Source organism: Pseudonaja textilis, chromosome 1, assembly GCF_049901715.1.
Source record: "Pseudonaja textilis isolate UNSWEBS1 chromosome 1, rPseTex1.2, whole genome shotgun sequence".
NCBI lineage: Eukaryota > Metazoa > Chordata > Lepidosauria > Squamata > Elapidae > Pseudonaja > Pseudonaja textilis.
The window spans coordinates 116,102,638-116,122,101 of NC_141990.1; the positions used below are offsets into that span (position 1 = coordinate 116,102,638).

At 36.6% G+C, this 19,464-nt stretch overlaps 1 protein-coding gene across 1 annotated transcript in view; it reads right to left on the reverse strand.

Annotated features, from left to right (window-relative positions):
* The window catches only part of KCNQ5 (potassium voltage-gated channel subfamily Q member 5), a 118,110-nt gene extending 112,108 nt beyond the window's left edge, over window positions 1-6,002 (reverse strand). The window contains exons 1-2 of the mRNA XM_087920357.1: window positions 5,947-6,002; window positions 2,905-2,995 (exon numbers count right to left, since the gene is read on the reverse strand). Of these exons, the coding sequence (XP_087776483.1) occupies window positions 2,905-2,995; window positions 5,947-6,002 (147 nt within the window). The remainder of the gene's footprint in view (window positions 1-2,904; window positions 2,996-5,946) is intronic.
* Window positions 6,003-19,464: the final 13,462 nt, after the last annotated feature.

Below are 19,464 nucleotides of genomic sequence, written 5' to 3' on the forward strand. Positions count from 1 at the left end.
GTGTGTGTGTGTGTGTATAAAATCAAATGGTAAACATTCCTGAGGTCATTTTTTAAGGCTACCTGGCCATCCTAATTCCTCAATTCTACACACACAAAAAAGACAAGAATTCTTGCTGCATTTCTTAGACATGTTCATTGACCCGATTAATCTCCATTCATGGGAATACCTTACTCAAAAACTACTTCCCTGTATTCAACCAGATTAAACTATTCCATCTTATTGCCAAGATACATATTCCATTGAGTTGTCATCCATGCTTAAACACTGAAGGTCTGTTCTGAAATATTACAATCTTAGTTTTCACAAGTTGAAAGGCCTAGAAGTATAAATATGGCTAAACATTTTAGCTTACTCAAATCCATACTTCAAGTTTTTTAATTTACACAATATACTTGCAGCACTGTTTCTTGCTTTGATGAATTGCATAAGCAAGCACTTCAAAATTACTCTGTTTTTCAGGACTGGTTTTTTTTCTTTTTTTACTGTTTTGTAGAACAGCATTTCCTGAAGCGCTTTGAACATTCTAATTTACGACAAATAAGTTGCTGTGGCTGCTTTTTTATCTCATTTATTTGAAGTATCTAGTAAAACAAACTGCACTTCTGAAAATTAAGGGAGGGAATCTTCTTCAACAACATGGAACAGGAAGGAGAAAATAATAATGATTTTCTATGCTTTTGGAAATATTATCGATTTTAGAACTGTTTTAAAAATAATTCTATCATTTGATAGATGAGAGAAGATAATTTGCATGTATCCACTATAAGCAGAAATTATGCCCTTGATTGGAAGAATAGAGTATTAGAGAATTATTAGATTGTACAAAACCTACTGGACTAAAATTGAAAATTACAGGAATCTGGAGGTGTTATCATGGTTCTTTTGGCAGAGGAGACTAAATGATGTAGGCACTAAGGATGTTTTTGCTGTTACAGCATCTGTCATGTAAGATCATTTCTTCCTGTTCATCCAAATATTGCACATAGTATCTCTTAGCAAGCAACCAATACTGATAGGTTTGCTAAGCTGGCTCTTATAACATGAGTAGGAGCATTAGGTATCACCTGGGGGGAAAAAAGAAGTCATACCCACACTGCCTTGATAATGTCAGAAGGAGATTTTTGTACTTTACTCTTTTAAAATCTGTAGTCTTGAAAATGCTATAACCTTGTACAGAATTATGGCATTTCTCAAAAAATGAACGATCTGCTTACTATAATATACCAACGAGATCACTGTACTTTCAGACTAAATTTGAATGTAATGCAGATACATTCTGAAAACGGTGCAAAGGTTTATGTATGTACTTTAAACAGGGATAGGATGTTAGAGACTTTTGTATTTGGCCTGCTGCTCTTTCCCATCTCCTCCTATTTCTATGTTTATTTTTTCAGTATTCAGAAATCTGTTCCAAAATTTTATACGTCTGTCTATCCATCCATTTCTTTTAACTTTGTTAACTGATCTCTTGCAATAATATATAAATATTAATACAAGAAATGCCATACTTTTGCGCTGTTTTATCAATTTTTTTCTTAAGAATCAGTATTTTATTTATTTATTTATTTTACCTGCCTATAATATATCAGGATGGAAAACACTGTTCTATTAGTTTAAAGCTAAAAAGCTAAAATAATAATATATGGAAAAATCAGATGCTTTTTTTAACACTTAGGTTCATACTCATTGCTCTCAATTCAGAAATTTGATTAGTTTTGGTTACAAAAATAACAAGGGTTATATCACTACTTTTAAAGCTGTTGAACAAAATATAAATAAAATATTCTTGACAGTAGAAGTTGAATTTTAAAAATGTAAATACATTAAAATGATTCTCAAATGATGAGGAAAGATACTTATACAAAGAGGAGAGTTATTTATGTGAATTTCTTAGAGCAGAAAATATATGCATGACCTGATTATGCATATATTTTGCAAAGAATTCAATGTCAAGATACAATTTCTTACAGCATTCTTATTAAAATTATAGTTCATACTCGGGTGGATATCCCTACTCCCTATCTTTGTAAATAGTCACTGGGTATGACTAGTGTTCAAAGTTCAGATTTCAGTGAACATCTGGAATAGCTGAAGTGCTCAACTTGTTCAATGAACTTCATTTCCAATTTAAATATTTTTTATCAGGCAGCATTACATTGCCTTGCATTTTTCAAATTTGTTTTGGAGGATAACCAGAAATAAGTTAGGAGTCAGGAAGTGGGAATTGATTCTGCTTATGAGTCTTTGGATGTTGAATGTTGCAAAGGTGGGATACAAAATCAGTTATTTCTGATTATCTGACACAACTCTTCTCAAGATGCTATTTTAACTACTTACTCTTGGACTTAATCAATATCACATTTCATTTATTTGATGAATAATAACACTACTTGATGATACTTTATTTGATGAATGATACTACTTGCACAGTATTTGTATGAATAGGACAATTTATCAGAAAATATATCAGGCAATTTAATTGAGCAGGTCTATAGATTTTAGATAATTTTAGAGACTGAATTCCAACATAAATAAGACTTATAATCATAACAAAATTTATCTAGATGTTCCTTTATCAGTTATGTAGCAACGAAATCCTACTATTTTTAAAGAACATTTGAATAAAACAGAATTTCCTTCTCATTTGGATTATCAGTTTAAGGAGGTTCCAAATATTTTTGTTAAATATAATTTTCATTGGGGATTGCTGTTCTATTTGGGTTGCATAAATTGCACAGGCTTACTTATATACATATAGACCATTTATAATTATAAATAAAAAAAGATATTCTATTTACAACCTTACATCCATTTACTGGAAGCATGACTTCTTTCTGGCATGAATAGCATATGTTATATAATGATACAGAATATTTACATGTGTTTATAAATTTTACTTACCAGAATAAAGAGGCAACTAGCGGCAAGCCACGTATGTTCAGGAATAGTAGAAAATACTGACAAAATCAAGCAACCAAACACGAGGAGAAAACTGTAAAACAAAAAAGTACAAAAACAGTTGAGGACAGTGAAAGCTAAAAGAGAAGTATAAATGTATGAAGTATTCTGATCTCAGAATAATAATTACAATAAAGGTTGTATGCTGTCCAATATTCAACAAAGGAATTATACCCCACTAGAGTACCTTATTAATGCCCTCCAAAGACATAAAATGGTTCCTATTCTTTTAAAGTTATGATAACACTGCAAAAAAGGGACGATAGGAGTAAGTTGCATTACATGTGTGCACAATAACCATACTTATTTTATAAGGTTACTTCATGATTTATTTTTGTGACTTTTTCATAGAAAGCTCTTAAACAAATGATTGAAATAAAGCTATTCAAAGAAGCTTCCACTCACATAACTGAGCTTTTTCAGGCCTCCCCCAATCCCATTGCCTTTCAAAAGTCCATTTGTCTATTCCACGGTTATCTTTCTGCCCTTAGGAAAGACACATTAGCAAAACAAATTGTCCCTCATTCCATCCCCAACCCTCCACAGCAGATGCAGGGCTGAAAGATTGATCCACAAGACTTATTTAAAATATTTGCATCCTGAAGATTATCTGCATAGTCTAAGCACTTTATAACAAGTGACAGTAGGGCAGAAATATATAACACAAAAATAGGAGCAACAACAGTAGCAAAACGAGATAGACAAATAAATATGCAACAATAATTAAAATATCACAAGTGACAAAAGAGCAAAAATGGTTATGCACCCATGACATTCCTTAAAAAAGATTGCTAGTGAGAAGGGAACAGGGATCTTTCTTAGGCAGGAATGCCACAGGGTCTAGATGCAGCTGTTTAATATTGAGAAGACAGTGGGGGAGGGAAGAATCCCTCAGCCCTTCTAGTAGTTTCTTGATGGGATAAGAGGGTAGAAGGAACCCCTTCTAAAGAATTCTACTACTTGTTGTCCTTTGCTGTTAATTCCGAAGCTGAATGTCAAGGTAAAACTATGGGAAACTAACTAATTGCATAAACAGACTTCATATGCATAAACAGATTTAACATGCACAGATTCTTATAATCAGTTGGGTGAAAATGTGGAAATGTAGGAGAAAAGTAGGCTGAGCTGAAAGGTGGAGTTAAATGTGTCATCAGCTTGGAGCCATTGCATTGCCACAAGCGACTCAAGTCCAGTTCCCCATGAATTCTATTGATTTTTATCTAGCTTCAGTTTAGCTTTGACTATACATTCTTGTATATAGGTAGCAATAATAAACTCTTCTGTGCTTTGAACTCCTCGAATGCTCCTGGTTATTTGCACCTGACATTAATACAGTAATCCATTTCCACCGATTCATATCTGTATGAATTAATTAATGAATGTTCAAGCTGTTCCTTTTATCTTTTCCATTTTGTTAATAAACACATCTAATTTTAAAGCCAACAATTTATTTATTTCAATTTTATCCTACCTTTATTACATTTTTAGAAGTAACTCAAAGTGGTAAACATACCTAATACCCCTCCCTCCTTTTTTTCCCCACAACATCAACTTGTCAGGTGGTTTGGGCTGAGAAAGAAAGACTGGCCCAAGGTCACCCAGTTATCTTTCATGCCTAAGGCACACGTTGAACTCACCATCTCATGGTTTCTAGGCTAGCACCTTAACCATTAAACCAAACTGGCTCTAATAGTGACATTAACCCATTCTTTCTTTTAAAACCCTTCCCATCATGATATCTACTTAAAGAATCCTACAGAATTCTACAGCACAAAAGGTGGCATAGTTGTTGAAGATGAAATGTCTTCTTCAACCCATGTGGGCCACTGGCCAAGCTCTTCTGTGCATTGTATGGAATAAGGCTGTCAAACTCTAAGAGTTTTCCTCCAAATAATATCACTGGGATTTTTTAATTCTTTTGATTAAGGAGAAAGGCTTAGCTTAACACAGTGAACTTAATCTTGGTGGCTTGTATGTCATGATTTATGGAATAGTATTATGCATGAATAAAACCAGCCTTCCATCATTCCAAGGTTGGTACGAGGACCCAGATTTTTATTGGGGGGGGGGGCAATATGCTGACTCTGTAAACCACTAAAAGAGGACTGGAAAGCACTATGAAGTAGTATATAAGTCTCAGTGCTATGGCTATTGCTATCATAACTTATTCAACAAACCAAAATTAAAATGCAAATGCAAAAACAAACAACAAATTTTAATGCAATGTGACAAACACTATTACTTTCTTGCTGATTATTGGCAGAATATTTGATTATTAAAATGGCAGTCATGAAAAGTGTTGGGAGAAAAAATAGCACTCTTGTCACTCTTGTCCCATCTCAATCATCTAAATGGTGAAGTTAAGATCCATCCCTCTCCTTAATCACGACAGAATTTATTAAGAGCTGTGAAGCACATAAAAAACACTTTTGACAATGTTTTCTTGGGCAAGAACTGGAACATAGAAATATCTTCTATTCCTTTGTGGTTGCTGTTGAGGTAATTCCCCGTTAGGAGAATGAGCGCACACAGGGAGACGTAGTGAGAGTGGTGAAGAATAACACACAAACAGCAGACAGATACACTGTACAGTAAATGTAGGTTTTTACTTCCAATAAACGTTTAAGCACAGTCCAAGATAAGCAGTCCAAGTCATTCACAGGTAAAGCAGTCAGTGTTCAGTTCAGGGATAACCCAAATATCAAAGTCCAGTATCAAAAAACAGTTCAGTAACAGACTTACATCAATGGTCAGTAACAGTCATTAGGAGGAACGGCAACTCTCTCCAACAGAAGTAACAGACTCATAGACTAAACAACCCAGGTTTCTGGCTCCATCTTATGGCCATTTGTGGAACCACCCCAATTACAGTTTTAGCATTCTCTTAAAGATATAGTATTAAAATGTCTTCCCTAGTTTATATATTTCCAACCCAAATAACTGTTAGGTGACTTACATTCCTAACAATTGCCCTTAATTTCATACTTTATAACAGTGAATTTAATCACATCTTGTTCCTGGTAACCACCAGGATCAAGCATAGTAACGTCTTGGCAGTTCTTTTACCCCTTTATTTCATACACTCCTTACACAAGGAAAATTAACTTAAAGTTACATGCTAACAACTCCTTCCTTTTAAAATAGGCTATTTTCAAACCTAGCATTCAGTGACAGTTTTGGTAATACAAGCCAGGAGGATTACATTTTCCATCACTTCTACTTTCAGTGTGACTTGTTTATGCAAATAAAATGAGAACTGACAAAAGCTATTATAATTTAAAAAAAATATTTGGATAAAAATTGTATGTAGTTATAAGGGTCCCTTCATATAGGACAGTTTGTAAATTTACAAGCATAAATATGAATACTAAATGAGTTCTTCTTTATAGACTTTATAACTCTATGATTTCAGTAGCTGAAAGCTCACGGAACTACCCACATAAAGTTTTAGTAGCATCTTTAAGAAGAATAGATTATAGTTAAGCTTTTCTTCAATTGGAAAATAAGACTGTGGCAATTGTAATTCCTGTCTTATTAGTTACACTTTAAGAAGGAAAGAATGAACTGATAGCAACTTGTTCCCAAATTAGAAATTCGAATTGTCTGTGTTGGCCTCTCTTATTTCTGTGAACTATAGGGAATATAGGACAGAAATACACTTTCACAACCAAGTTTTTTTACAGTTTTTAAAATATGAGATTTTATTTTCCAGGGGAAAAGGTATAAAACTTAATTGGTTCTGTCTTTCAATATGCCTCTTCTGAATTCAGTTATCAGGGAAACATATTAGAGAGAACTTGGTATATGAAAAGAATTATTTCCATGAAAGGAAAACCTCTTTAATTGAACTGTTTACCAAATTTGGAGGTGGACTGCTTCTTCCATAAGTCTGTTGGGGGAGTCCCCAAAACTGGAAAAGCTGTTTATAATCACCCACAAAAATGCAAACTTGGTTTATTTTAACCAAGAATTAGGCCACATTGTTTGAGCTTAACCTAGACGCTAAGGTAGAAGGATAATCTATGATCCTGGGCCTTGAAAAGCCTCCTTTTTAAAATTTGAAATCCCCTCAAGTCGCTTTGCCAAATTTCAGTTTCTATTATTCTGAGGTAGAAAACACAGAACATATTACACAAAAACATAGCAGTTGTCTTGATAGAGACATTTTAAGTTTTATTCGGTGGTTCTGCTCGTCTATTGCCACCATGCCATAAGCTTCCAATCAGCTGATCAGCATACTAGGCATCACACTTGATCTTTGCTTTCAACCAGCTTGGAAAATTATTATGTAATCAGGAGTGTCAAACTCAAGGCCCGCGGGCTGGATCTGGCCCATAAGGGTGCTTAGATCTGGCCTGTGGGGCCACCCTGGAAGCAGCAAAGGCCCAGCCCATGGTGCCTCTGCCAGCAAAAATGGAGCTCTGTTTACAGTGGCAGAGGTTTGCAGGAGGCCATCCCAACTGAAAACGGAAATCAGGAGCCCGTTTTCACTGGCAGAGTGCAGGGGCGATATCACAGGCACCCCTGACATAGTGCCATCAAGCTGGCCATGCCCACCCTGGTCCTGAGAGGTCAAACGCAACCCTGATGTCACCCTCAATCGAGTTTGACACCTGTGATGACCTATCTGCCTGGTGATGGTTGATTTGTAAGAGGGCCAGGCTTCCAGGAATTCTCTAGCTTGTTTTGACTTAGCTTGGTCCAAGATGCTCAGTTTCTCAGTTGAAACTGTGGTTTCATCTGTTTGTCTGTTCTATAATTAAGGAATTTCCATCATGTTTTCTGACTGTTTATTTTTTGTATTGGATGGATTGTATTATTTTTATTTTTTGTTTCTAAATTTTAAACTCAAGTCTATCAACAGTAGACAATGTACAAACACTTATAATAAATAAGCAACTTTAAAGTTTTGGAGAAACTTAAAATAGGTCAAAACCACCTCAAAAATTTCCAAGAAACCACATTTATTGAATGTGCAGACAGAAACTGCTCTGCAAACATAATCATTCTTCCTGGGAATGGAAAAGAAAGAAAAATCATTCTATATATAGACTAAAGATGTATATTTTGATTTGGGTGGACATTACCTAAAGTAGCTACTACATACATAGAGCGCTTAGCAATTAATCAGAATGATTGAAAGATAACTATCTCAAGAGAGCAAGATATCTTCTAATATATCAAGCCGTCCTTTAACAGACTGAATGAAAGGCACTGGGAAGCCCTTTTAATCCTGCCTCCTTCCTGTAAGATTCAACCTGTAATGTTTCTTCTACGATCGCTTCCAAACTCTTTTTATATACTTTCAGATTTGCTTCACTTATAATAAACAAGACCATGGCTTAGGTCAAACTATACTTCAGTGCATTTCAATTAATATGTATAATTGCATATTAATGCTAAACTCATTTTTAGTCTCTTCAGAATGGCAAAAGTGGACATTATTGATCTCATTTATCTCATTGGAAGAGAAGAGGAAACTAGATGAAGCAGACTCATATAGCTCCTTGTAGACTCATAAAGGTTGCCTACTGACTTAATAGGATTTCCAGCAGAATAGTCTTTCCTTTCCATGATTCAGAAATCTCTCACAAAGAGCTAGGTGACCTTTGAGAGCCAATTTGGGAGACCCATAGAAGGAACACAGGAGAGCAAGCAAATGCAAATATGTATAATATAGCAATCGGCTTGCATAACATGGTGTATGCTACTTTCATTATTTAGAATACTTTTTAATTGATAGGTTAATTAAAACTATAAAATGAGAATTGGACTAAACAACTAGTCCAACGGTTGCTTTTAGTTATTGTATGAATGTTAGGTTAATTTTATTTAACCTGAAGAATAAGATATATTTCTTATATTACATTGGAGATGTGCTTTTATATTACACTCTTGCTGCACCCTAGTTTTTATTTTATGAATTACCAAAAGTTATGTTTTCCTACATTCTGATGTAAGAAGTTATGTTATTGTTAAACAGGTTAACAGCTTATAAAACATACTGTTTTGATGGTTTTGGAGTGTTCATATCAGTTATTATTAATGCATTTATTTACAGATTACAGATACTTAAGAAGAAGAGCACTGTTTTCTTTTTGAGATGGCAATTGTCAGTAAACAACATAATCTAATGGTAAAAATTGAATTAACAATACATACCTCTTTATGTCTGTAGCAGTGGTGGGATTCAAATTTTTTTACTACCGGTTCTGTGGCTGTGGCTAGTAGGTGGGCATGGTTAGGTGGCCATGTGACTGGGTGGTAGAGCAGGACAACACAGTTAAGATTTTGAAGCCAGACAGTTCAAAGTAGTAAGAAACATTTCTGAAAGTTGATGCTTTGTAATTACAGTATTGGTTTTGAGGAATGAATAGTGAAAAGTGAATATATTACACAAGCTGAAGCATTAATATTCATACTTTGACACTATGTTTGACAGCCATGGTGGATATTTATGTAACCAGGATGAGATATTTGCCCTAATCCTATTTTTCTCATTTAAAACTCCCAGAAAACAACAGATAAGCAGCCTTAAAGTCTATAAAAGGAAAGAAATGTAACTACTAAAGCAAACTGCCTGAGTTATAACAATGAGGATTCTGAGAGATTATTCAAGCTATTAAAATTCGAGATCTCAAACAAGTTAAATCGTGGAGTCCTTGGCGCTTTCTGAGCTTGGTTGTTTTCTTGCAGTCATTTCATTACCTGGCTAGGTGGCATTGTCAGTGCTAAAAGGGAGTGGGATTTTCTCTCTGTGTATATACAGTACCTTCTCTGTCATTGTTGGTGGGGATGATGTTTTCTTTTTTGTAATTCCTTGATTAGGCTGTTCACTGCTTTATTAATTTGAGTTGATAGTTCTTTGATTAGGGTATTGTTTACAGTTTGATTATTTGTCTGGTATTGCTCCTGGTGTTAATAATGCCTGCTTATTTGTGGGTTGATTGTTGGTGAGGAGGTGTTTTAGTTGGGATGCTCACCATTTCTGAGTTGAAACTATGGTTAAGTCTGTCCATGTGTTGTGAAATTAAAAAGTCTTCATCATCTTACTGCCAGTTGGTGTTCTTGGATGCACTTTGCTAGTCCCCTATCTATTTATCCTACATAATGTTATAGTCCTTACACAATATTTTGTAGATAATTCACGTTTTTATCTTTTGGGGCCACAACTTTGGATCATTTAAGTTGTTTTGAAGAACTTTAGTTGGTTTGTGGGCTATGGTGATGTCATGTGGCTGTTGGCTGTTTCTGAGATTTTTTATGTATGGCAGTGCTATTCTTTTCATAGCTTGTGTTGGTTGAGTGGTCAGGCACTTTTTGGTAAAGTTGTGTGTGTATCCATCCATTGGAAGATGTATTGGTAATCTGTTTCCTTTTTTCTGATATTCTGGGTTGCTAAAGTGTGTTTGGGTTATTTAATGCTTCTCTTATTGAATGCTTCTCTTGTGGGAAGTTGGGTTGTTACTTTGGTATGGAAGCACTTGGTTAGTGTAGGTTGTATATCCTTATATATCCACATAAGTTAAATTATATCCACAACTCCAATGATCTGAGACGTACTACTGAAGGGATTTGGACTTCTCTGTTTCCAAATGTAATTAGTCATTCTACATGTTAAATGACAATTTTTTCTACGATTATCTATATATAATCCATAACTTGCAACTACTAAATTCTTAAACTGTGTTTATCTCAAAAAAAATTATGCATAACATTTAACAATTTAACAAGATAGTTAAGTAACTTTTTTCATTAGAAGTTCAAATGTCTATGGAGATTCTCAGTCATCTAGGACATGGTTGTCCCAAAGGTGCTTCCCCCCCCCCCTTCTTTTTCTCAAGAGGCACCTGGACTTTCTGGTTTTTCTTTAAAGACATTTTTGACTTCTCATCCAAGAAACTTCTTCAGCTCTGGAGAATAAGCTGAAGAAGCTTCTTGGATGAGAAGCGAAACATCCAGCTGCCTCTTGAGAAAAAAAAAAAGCACCTTTAGAAGTCCCAAACATTTTTTAGAACTATAAACTTACTTTATAATCTCTAAGGGTTATTAATTATATTCGTACTTTAATGTTTTTGCCTTTCCTTGGAAAACTTGTTTCCACAAGGAAAATACTTCTCTGGATCATCTATATTATTTCTTAGAAAAGAGTCTGCTAACTTTATTCAAGCAGACAAAATGTTTGCATTCATTATTTTTATATACAGGGAAGCTTTCTATTCTCCCTTGAAGTGCTTCTCAATAACTAATGTATTTCTTACCATGACTTCCCTATAAGAATTTTAAATTAGTTAATTTATTTTTGAGAAATGTAAATTGGTGTAAAAGAGATTCAATGAACTCAATTTACGTATCAATGCTGTTGTTACCATTGTAAAGAAGAATCATACAAGAGTAGATTACTTGCACATGGTTGGATTTCTGCCTGGAGTTCTGTGCTGTCTTTGGGAGTTCTCTATTATTTATGAAATGGTGCTAGTTTTCAAAAGAGAGTTTTGTCTTTGATCTGCTCTGAATACTGGGCAAGAAAGATTTTAGCTGTTAATCACAAAAATAACCCATTATTTAACCTATAATGTACCAGCTTATAGAGATCTTCTCTTTTTACACATTGAAGAGCAATGTATACTCTTCCGTATCTAGTTGGCTATGCTGCACACATGAACGAAACATACAAAAACATGGAACTTTTGTTGATGCATATCCAGTATACCATCTGGAATATCCATGGAAATCTAATAGTGGCTCTGCTGTTTGGAATGTAACTTGGATATATCAAGTACTGTTGTTACATATGCAAATGGGATAACCACACAAGAGAGTCTCATTATATTAAAAAGAAATGGCCATTCTAAAAAAAATTTGGTTCCAGGATAGAAAAACTGGCACATGAACCACTTGTTGACCTGACGAAGATATTTTTTGCCTCCACTATGACATAAAATTCAGACTGATTACAAATTTGTTTCCACAAGGATCTTTGTTGGTCCATAGATCAATGATAAGTAGTCCGAAGATTTGTTAGTGGGGCCAGAGAAATTGCCTAGGAAAAAATCAAGGATGCTGTTGAGAATTTTCTTGGTAACTACAGAGCACAAAAGTACATTCAGTCTTACAGGATACATGAAGCCATGAAAGTGCAACATATCACTGATTATTCATTTATTGCATTCACACTTGGACTTCTTGCCTGAAAATCTAGTTAGTCAGGGACAAGCATGGTAAAAGGTTTTACCAGGGCATTGCCGCAATGGAAAAATGGTACCAGGGCAATGATAATCCATCAGTGCAGTCTGACTATTGTTGGAGACTTCAGTAAAATGCATCAGACACGGAGTACAAATGAAAATCAACTGCAAAACATTTTTGGTCCTGTTGAACTCATGCAACATATTATAAATGTTATACAATTAAATATATTATAGCCATTAAAAGTTAACTGCCATTTGAAGTGCCATTTGGTATCATAACTACCAAAAAGTTTTTCAGGAAGCAAATATTTTGAAAAAAAATATGTTCTCCATTATAATTCCTAACTTTGAATAACATTGCCTTACTTACGTCATCTGAGCATATAATATTGATCTTATGAAGTCAAACATTAAAATGTCAGTTGCATGATGCTACAGAATATTGTCTTGGCCAACTCAGTTGTGACAAAACAATCATATTATTATTGGAAATAGACCTTCCGATGAAGTCTAAGAGTGTGAATAATTTTATTTTTTCTTTTGGGAGTTATTTTCTATTGATGGATTTATTGTCAGGCACAAGGAACCAAAATGATATTGTGAACTAATTGTTCTCCCATGAGATGTTCAGAGCATCCAGAAGTGGGAGGTGCTTCAGTCTCTTCTGGAAAGGCTGGGCTTAAAACTCTGGGATGCTCCTCCTACTCCACGGGACACCACCCCAGCGTCCCCCAGTTTTAGCTCAGCCTTCATGGTAAGAGGTTGTGCACTCCCTGACTGGAACAGTTTTCTGATTCAGGTTTGCTCTTGGGTTATTTCGGCTTGTAAAAATCTTCCCCATTTAATTTGGCTTTTTTCAGGCTTGTGCCTCTATTAGGTTGCCTCGATCAGTTTAAAAACAGTTTCTTTGTAACTAGTGGAGCCTGCCACTCCACGGGCAGCCTGAAGCGACCGCCTCAGGCAATTATCTTATCTAACGTTCCGATCGTCTTTTCTGTGATCGTAGCGTAGTACTCACAACCACGGCTCACTTTGCCTTGCCGTTTCATTTGACAGGAGCATTTAACTCACAAGTTAGAGCCTCAGCAGCAGCGGCTTGTTAGACTTCTCAGATATTAGCAGCAGAGATTCTGGCTTCCCACCTTTTTCAACAGCTGGCTCACATTCATGCCTAAATATCACAGGTGCCATTCCCCACTGGTTTCCCTTTTTGGGGACCGGGGCAGTACCTTCCCACTTCGTTCTCCCTGAGTTTAGCTTTCCCTTGTCTGGCTGACGTTGGATAAGCAGGCTCGTCATTAAACAGGAATTTCCTTTCAATTGCCTCTGGATCATTTCTTTGGAGTGAAGCCGCAAGTGCCATTTTAAACAGCGGGACATTTTGTTTTGACAGGAAAGAATCCACCTCAGATCCTGTATAGCTGGTTTCCCTTGTTGGGGACCAGGGATCCAGAAAGTTCTCGCTTGTAGTGCTTGGGGGTATCCCTTGTTGGGGACCCTTAGATACTGTTTACCATATGTACAGTTTTACATATATAGGCATATGTATATGACCGTGTATGTGTGTGTGTATGTGTGTGTGTGTGTGTGTGTGTGTGTGTGTGTGTGTGTGTATATATATATATATATATATATATATATATATAGAGAGAGAGAGAGAGAGAGAGAGAGAGAGAAAGAGAGAGACTTACTCTCCTGGAGAAGCATTCTACTTTCAACCACAGGAGAAGGCATCACCCCAAAGTACAAATATTAATAACAATAATAACAATAACAACAACAATAATAATAATATAATTTAAAAAAATAATTAAAAATTAAAGTCAGAGGCAAGAGAATCAGTCATCCACAATGGAAGGTGACAACGCTTTCTGCTCCAAGACAAATAAGTCCTGAGATAAGCCAGTGGGCCCCAAAAAGGCCTCTAAGGTGGCGGATAAGGATGCCCATAGATGGCAGCTATCTTTGGAAAGGCAATTGCAGAAACGAGCCAGGGAGGCAGACAAGATGGCTATGACACAACAATCTGATCAGGACCCAAGTCCACTGTTGGGGCCCTTGGACTTATCTACTCAGCCCAGGCAGGCTGTTTCTGGACAACCTCCCATAGGCACATCTCTTCCAATGAGCACTGCCCGGCTAATCCCAGAGGCAACCTTCACTCCTATGGTCGCTGGCCTAAGACAGGAGGAGGGATTACCTGAGACTATCCCCATCGAAATGAGGCAATGGATGGAGATGGCGATTCAAAGGGGAATTGCGGCTGGAGTTCAGCAATCCATTAGGACCAGACACTTCTCGGCCGCTTCGGATGCAGGATCCCTGTCCATTCGATCCTTTGTGCATATGGGACAACATCAACCTCAGGTATTCCCCAATATTCCTAATATACCAGCCCAGGGTCTTCGGGAGGAGGTGGAATTTGAGGATCAGGATGTTCCCATGGTCGATCCATCAGATGGACTTAGGGTTGTCAGAGGCTGACCCACTAGAATGGGGAATGTCGGATGATGAAGGCCTCATTCCAGACCAACCTACCTTTTCTGGCCTTTTTTGTCCGCACCTCTCTAAATCCTTACTGTTCAAGGCAAAGAACACTGCTAAACTAGACACATCAAACCCTTATCCATTGTCAACAAGGTCTCAGGACAAATCCGAGGATCTAACAACCGGCTAATGAGGCGGAAACTATTCCTGTCCCTCATATGTTTGCTGAATTAGTACAAAATCAATGGGCATCAGCAGCATCATACCCAGCCCCAAACAGGGTACAATAAACGATATTATAATTTGGCATCAGAGTTTTCAAATTTTCTCAAAACGCCGGAGGTGGATGAGCCCATTGTGGCACTGGCCTCTTCTTCAACCTTTCCCAACGAGGCCGAGGAAGCCCTGAGACCGGAAGAAAAGAGAGCAGAGTTGGCACTCCGTAGGGCGCATGTTTCTGACGCCGGGCCATTAGGGCAGCTACAGCAGCATTCTTTTTTACATGGTCCTCCCTACAATGGCTCTTTCACTTGAGGGATATATTGCCGGCGTCAAATGTCAGAGCCCATCAGGACATAGCTAAAATTATTGCAGCAGCAGAATTCTCTGCCAACGCCACATTTAATGCAGTCAAATTCTCGTCTAGGGCCATAGCATCTCACGTATCAGCATGGAGAGTGCTATGTCTCAGGCACTGGCAGGCGGATACCAAGCATAAATGCAAGTTGGCATCAGCCCCAATATCAGGGGATAAATTATTTGGCAGTGTCTTGGAGCCCCTCCTTATAGAGAATAGAATCAAGAAAAAAGTGCTTCTCCCTCTTTTTCTGAGGTCTGAAAACAGAATGCCCCAGTCGTTTCGAAGGGGTTCCTTTCAGCCCCTACTATCAAGGCCCATACATTCCCACATCTCAGAGAACATCAGGCTACAGGCCCAGTTTTAGACAGGATAGGTCTGAATCTTCTGATAGAGGTCAGCGGGGAGGCCAAACCAGAAGAAACCCCAGAGGCACCGGAGGCCGATTTTTTCAACCACCCAAGTGAGTCCTTGACAGCAGTTCCATTGGAGGGCGGCTAAAATTGTTTGCTGATCAATGGGACAGCTCCACCTCTGATGCGTGAGTCAAGGACACTATTAGGTTTGGTTTGGCACTAGAGTTTCAATCCTCCCCCCAAACTTTTTCATTAGGAGCCCTAGGTCCACGGACCCCATTAAGAGGGCGTTAATGCAGGAGGCTATCAATCATCTTCTACATATTTAGGCCATTAGAGAGGTCCCATCTGAACAGCGGGGTCAAGGCTGTTACTCTCTATTGTTTGTGGTCCCAAAGAGTTCGGGGGCCTGGAGGGCAATTCTGGACCTCAAACGTCTGAACAGATCATTGGTTTATCGAAAATTCAAGATGACTACTCACCAGTCCATTCTGCTCAGCATCAGAGAGAATGATGTCCTGACCTCTATAGATCTCACTGAGGCTTTTCTACATATACCAATTAGACCTGCTCACTACAAATATCTTAGATTTTGCTATTGTGATTGGCACTACGAATACATCACCCTACCATTCGGCCTGGCTTCGGCCCCTAGGACTTTTACCAAGGTCCTAGTGGCTTTGGCTGCCTCACTCAGGATCAAATCTATTCGCTTACAATGTTATCTAGATGATATTTTAATTTTGTCATCTTCCAGACATCAAGCAAAATTGGATACCAAGATTACTCTGGAGACCCTTCAGGATCATGGCTTTTCCATAAATTGGGATAAAAGCCATTTGATCACCTCAACAAGGTTAGTTCATTTAGGGGCAGTGATAGATACTGTGGAGGGCAAGGTATTTCTCTCTCAGGACAGGCTGAATAGCATCCAGTCTTTGGCCAGAGAGATCAGAGCCTTAAAGAGGGTTTCCCTGGCAGTGCTGTCTCAACTGTTAGGGAAACTGATTTCTTGTATTTCCATTGTGCCTTGGGCTCGATTCCATTCTAGAGAGCTGCAATGGTTCCTGCTACCTTTCCAGCAATCTGGAAGAGCCACTTCCAACGTCCGGATAAAGGTACCACACAATGTTCTCCGATCGCTCCGTTGGTGGTCGGAAAAAATGATAAACAAGGGGTGTCCTTTCAAGGAACCTTACAGGGCAACGTTCACAATAAAAATTAGGGAAATTATTTACAGCGTTGACACAGTGTAAAAAGAGAGGAGTGGTGTTATACATTAAAGATACAATCCCTGCGGAACAAATATATACAGATGATGGTGGAAGGATTTTGATGGTGGAGATAATGGACAATAATCTAAAGATACTTTTAATAGCAATTTATGCTCCAAATGATAATCAAGAAGATTTTTACAGGAAATTACATAAGAAGATAATTGCTAATATCTGTCTGATGGGAGATTTTAATGGAATAATAAATGACAAATTGGACTACAAAATACAAAAAACAGCAGAGAAAGCTAGAAAGATATTGCCAAAATCCTTCTTTTGAATGGTGGATGAGATAAACTTAAAAGATGCATGGAGAGAGAGAAATGCGGAAAATAAACAATATACCTTTTATTCAAATAGACATGCGTCATGGTCTAGAATAGATATGATATGGATGTAAACAGAATTGCTTTCCAACATACAAGACATTGAAATAGAAGCAAGTACCTGGGCAGATCATAATTCAATAACACTTGTATGGAAAGGACAAAAAAGGAGATCTAGATGGACTTTAAATAATTTGATATTAAAAGAAAAAGACTTTAAACAGAGAATTGACTTTTTTCTTTAAAGAAAACACAAAAGAGGATACATCATTACAGAACCTCTGAGACACGATGAAGGCTTATACAAGAGGCTTGATAATGGACTATACAAGGAAAAGAAATATAAAACAGAAAAATACCTTTAAAATATTGGAAGATGACTACAAGAAGTTGGAAAAAGAACTACAGAAATTTCCACAAAAAAGGACATTAAAATTAAAATGCACATAACTAAACATAAAATGGGGCTAATGGAAAAAGAAGAAATAGCACAAAAAATTAAAAATGCTAAACAGAACTATTTTAAAGATGCAAACAAACCAGGCAGACGGCTAGCATAAAAAATGAGAAAGGAAAGAGACTCAAGAAGGATAAATCGATTGATAAATGAACAAGGACATGTATGCTATGGAAATGCGGAGAAGAAAAAAATTATTCAAGATTACTATAGAAAACTGTACCATCAAGAGAATGTTCAGGAAGAAAGAATTCAACAATACTTATAGGAAGCAAATTTGCCCCAGATACCCAAAGATATTGAAACAATATTAGAAAGTAATATAACAATGATGGAATTAACAGAAGCTTTAAAAAAGCAAAACATTGGGAAAGCACCAGGTCCGGACGGTTTGCCAGTGGAATTTTATAAGACATTCTAGGAAACATTAAATCTTCACTTATTAGAAATTATGAAGTTATGACAAAGAAGAGAATACCCAAAACATGGTCAGAAGCATATATCACACTTGTACCGAAGGAGGACACAGACCCACAGCAGGTTAAAAATTACAGACCTATATCACTATTAAATTCAGATTATAAAATTTTTGCTTCAATTCTGGCAGAAAGACTGAAAAGATACTTAAACAATTTTATTCATCCTGATCAAAATGGATTTCTGCTGAAGAGACAAATTAAAGATAATATGAGAATAATTTTAGATACACTGGAATACTATAAGGCACATCCTGAAAAACAAATGGCTCTGATATTTATAGATGCACAAAAAGCCTTTGATAATGTGAATTGGCATTTTATGCTGTTACAATTGGACCAAATGGGCTTTGGTAAAAAATTTACTCAAGCCATAGAAACGATATATCATAAACAAACTGCAAAGGTTATGATAAATGGAGAGTTAACAGACTTTATAGATATAAGAAAAGGGACCAGACAAGGTTGTCTATTGTCGCCTTTGTTGTTTGTGTTAACACTGGAAGTGCTGAATAGAAACATCAGAGAAGAAAAAGAAATAAATGAATGAAAATTAAAAAAGAAGAGTATAAATTACAAGCTTTTGCAGATGACCTGGTATTTATATTAGAGGATTCATTGGAGTCTGCACCTAAACTGATAGAAAAGATAGAAGAGTATGGAAAAGTAGCAGGTTTGAAAATAAATAAAGATAAAACAAAGATTTTAGCAAAGAACATGTTAGTAGGACGAAAGAAAGAATTGGAGGAAGTTTTGGGGATCCAGGTCACAAACAAGGTTAAATATTTAGGGATACATATAACACCAAGATGTAGGAACTTAAGGACAATTATCTCAAACTTAAACAACAGATTGCGACAGATTTGATAAAATGGGAAAATTTACAATTATCACTGATTGGGAGAATATCTACAATTAAGATGAATGTATTGCCTAGAATCTTATACTTATTCCAGAGAATTCCAATCAGATTAGGGAAAGAATTTTTTGAAGATTTAAACAAAATAGTGCTAAAATACATTTGGCAGGGGAAGAAAGCGAGAATAAAACTTAAATTGCTACAAGACGCAAGAATAAGAGGAGGATTTGCTTTGCCCAATTGGGAATTATACTACCAAGCGATGATTCTGATGTGGGTAAAGGAGTGGATAACACTAAGGAATACTAGACTTTTGAATTTAGGAGGACATGACCTGCTGTTAGGGTGGCATGCCTTCCTCTGGTATAAGGGAACTAAAATGCAGGGGTATTTTAGAAGACGTTATATTCGAGAAGCATTGTTTCTAAACTGGGAGAAGATAAAAACGCAATATTATTTAAAAATTCTGCTATAGTTATCTACTATCGAAGCTTTTTCCT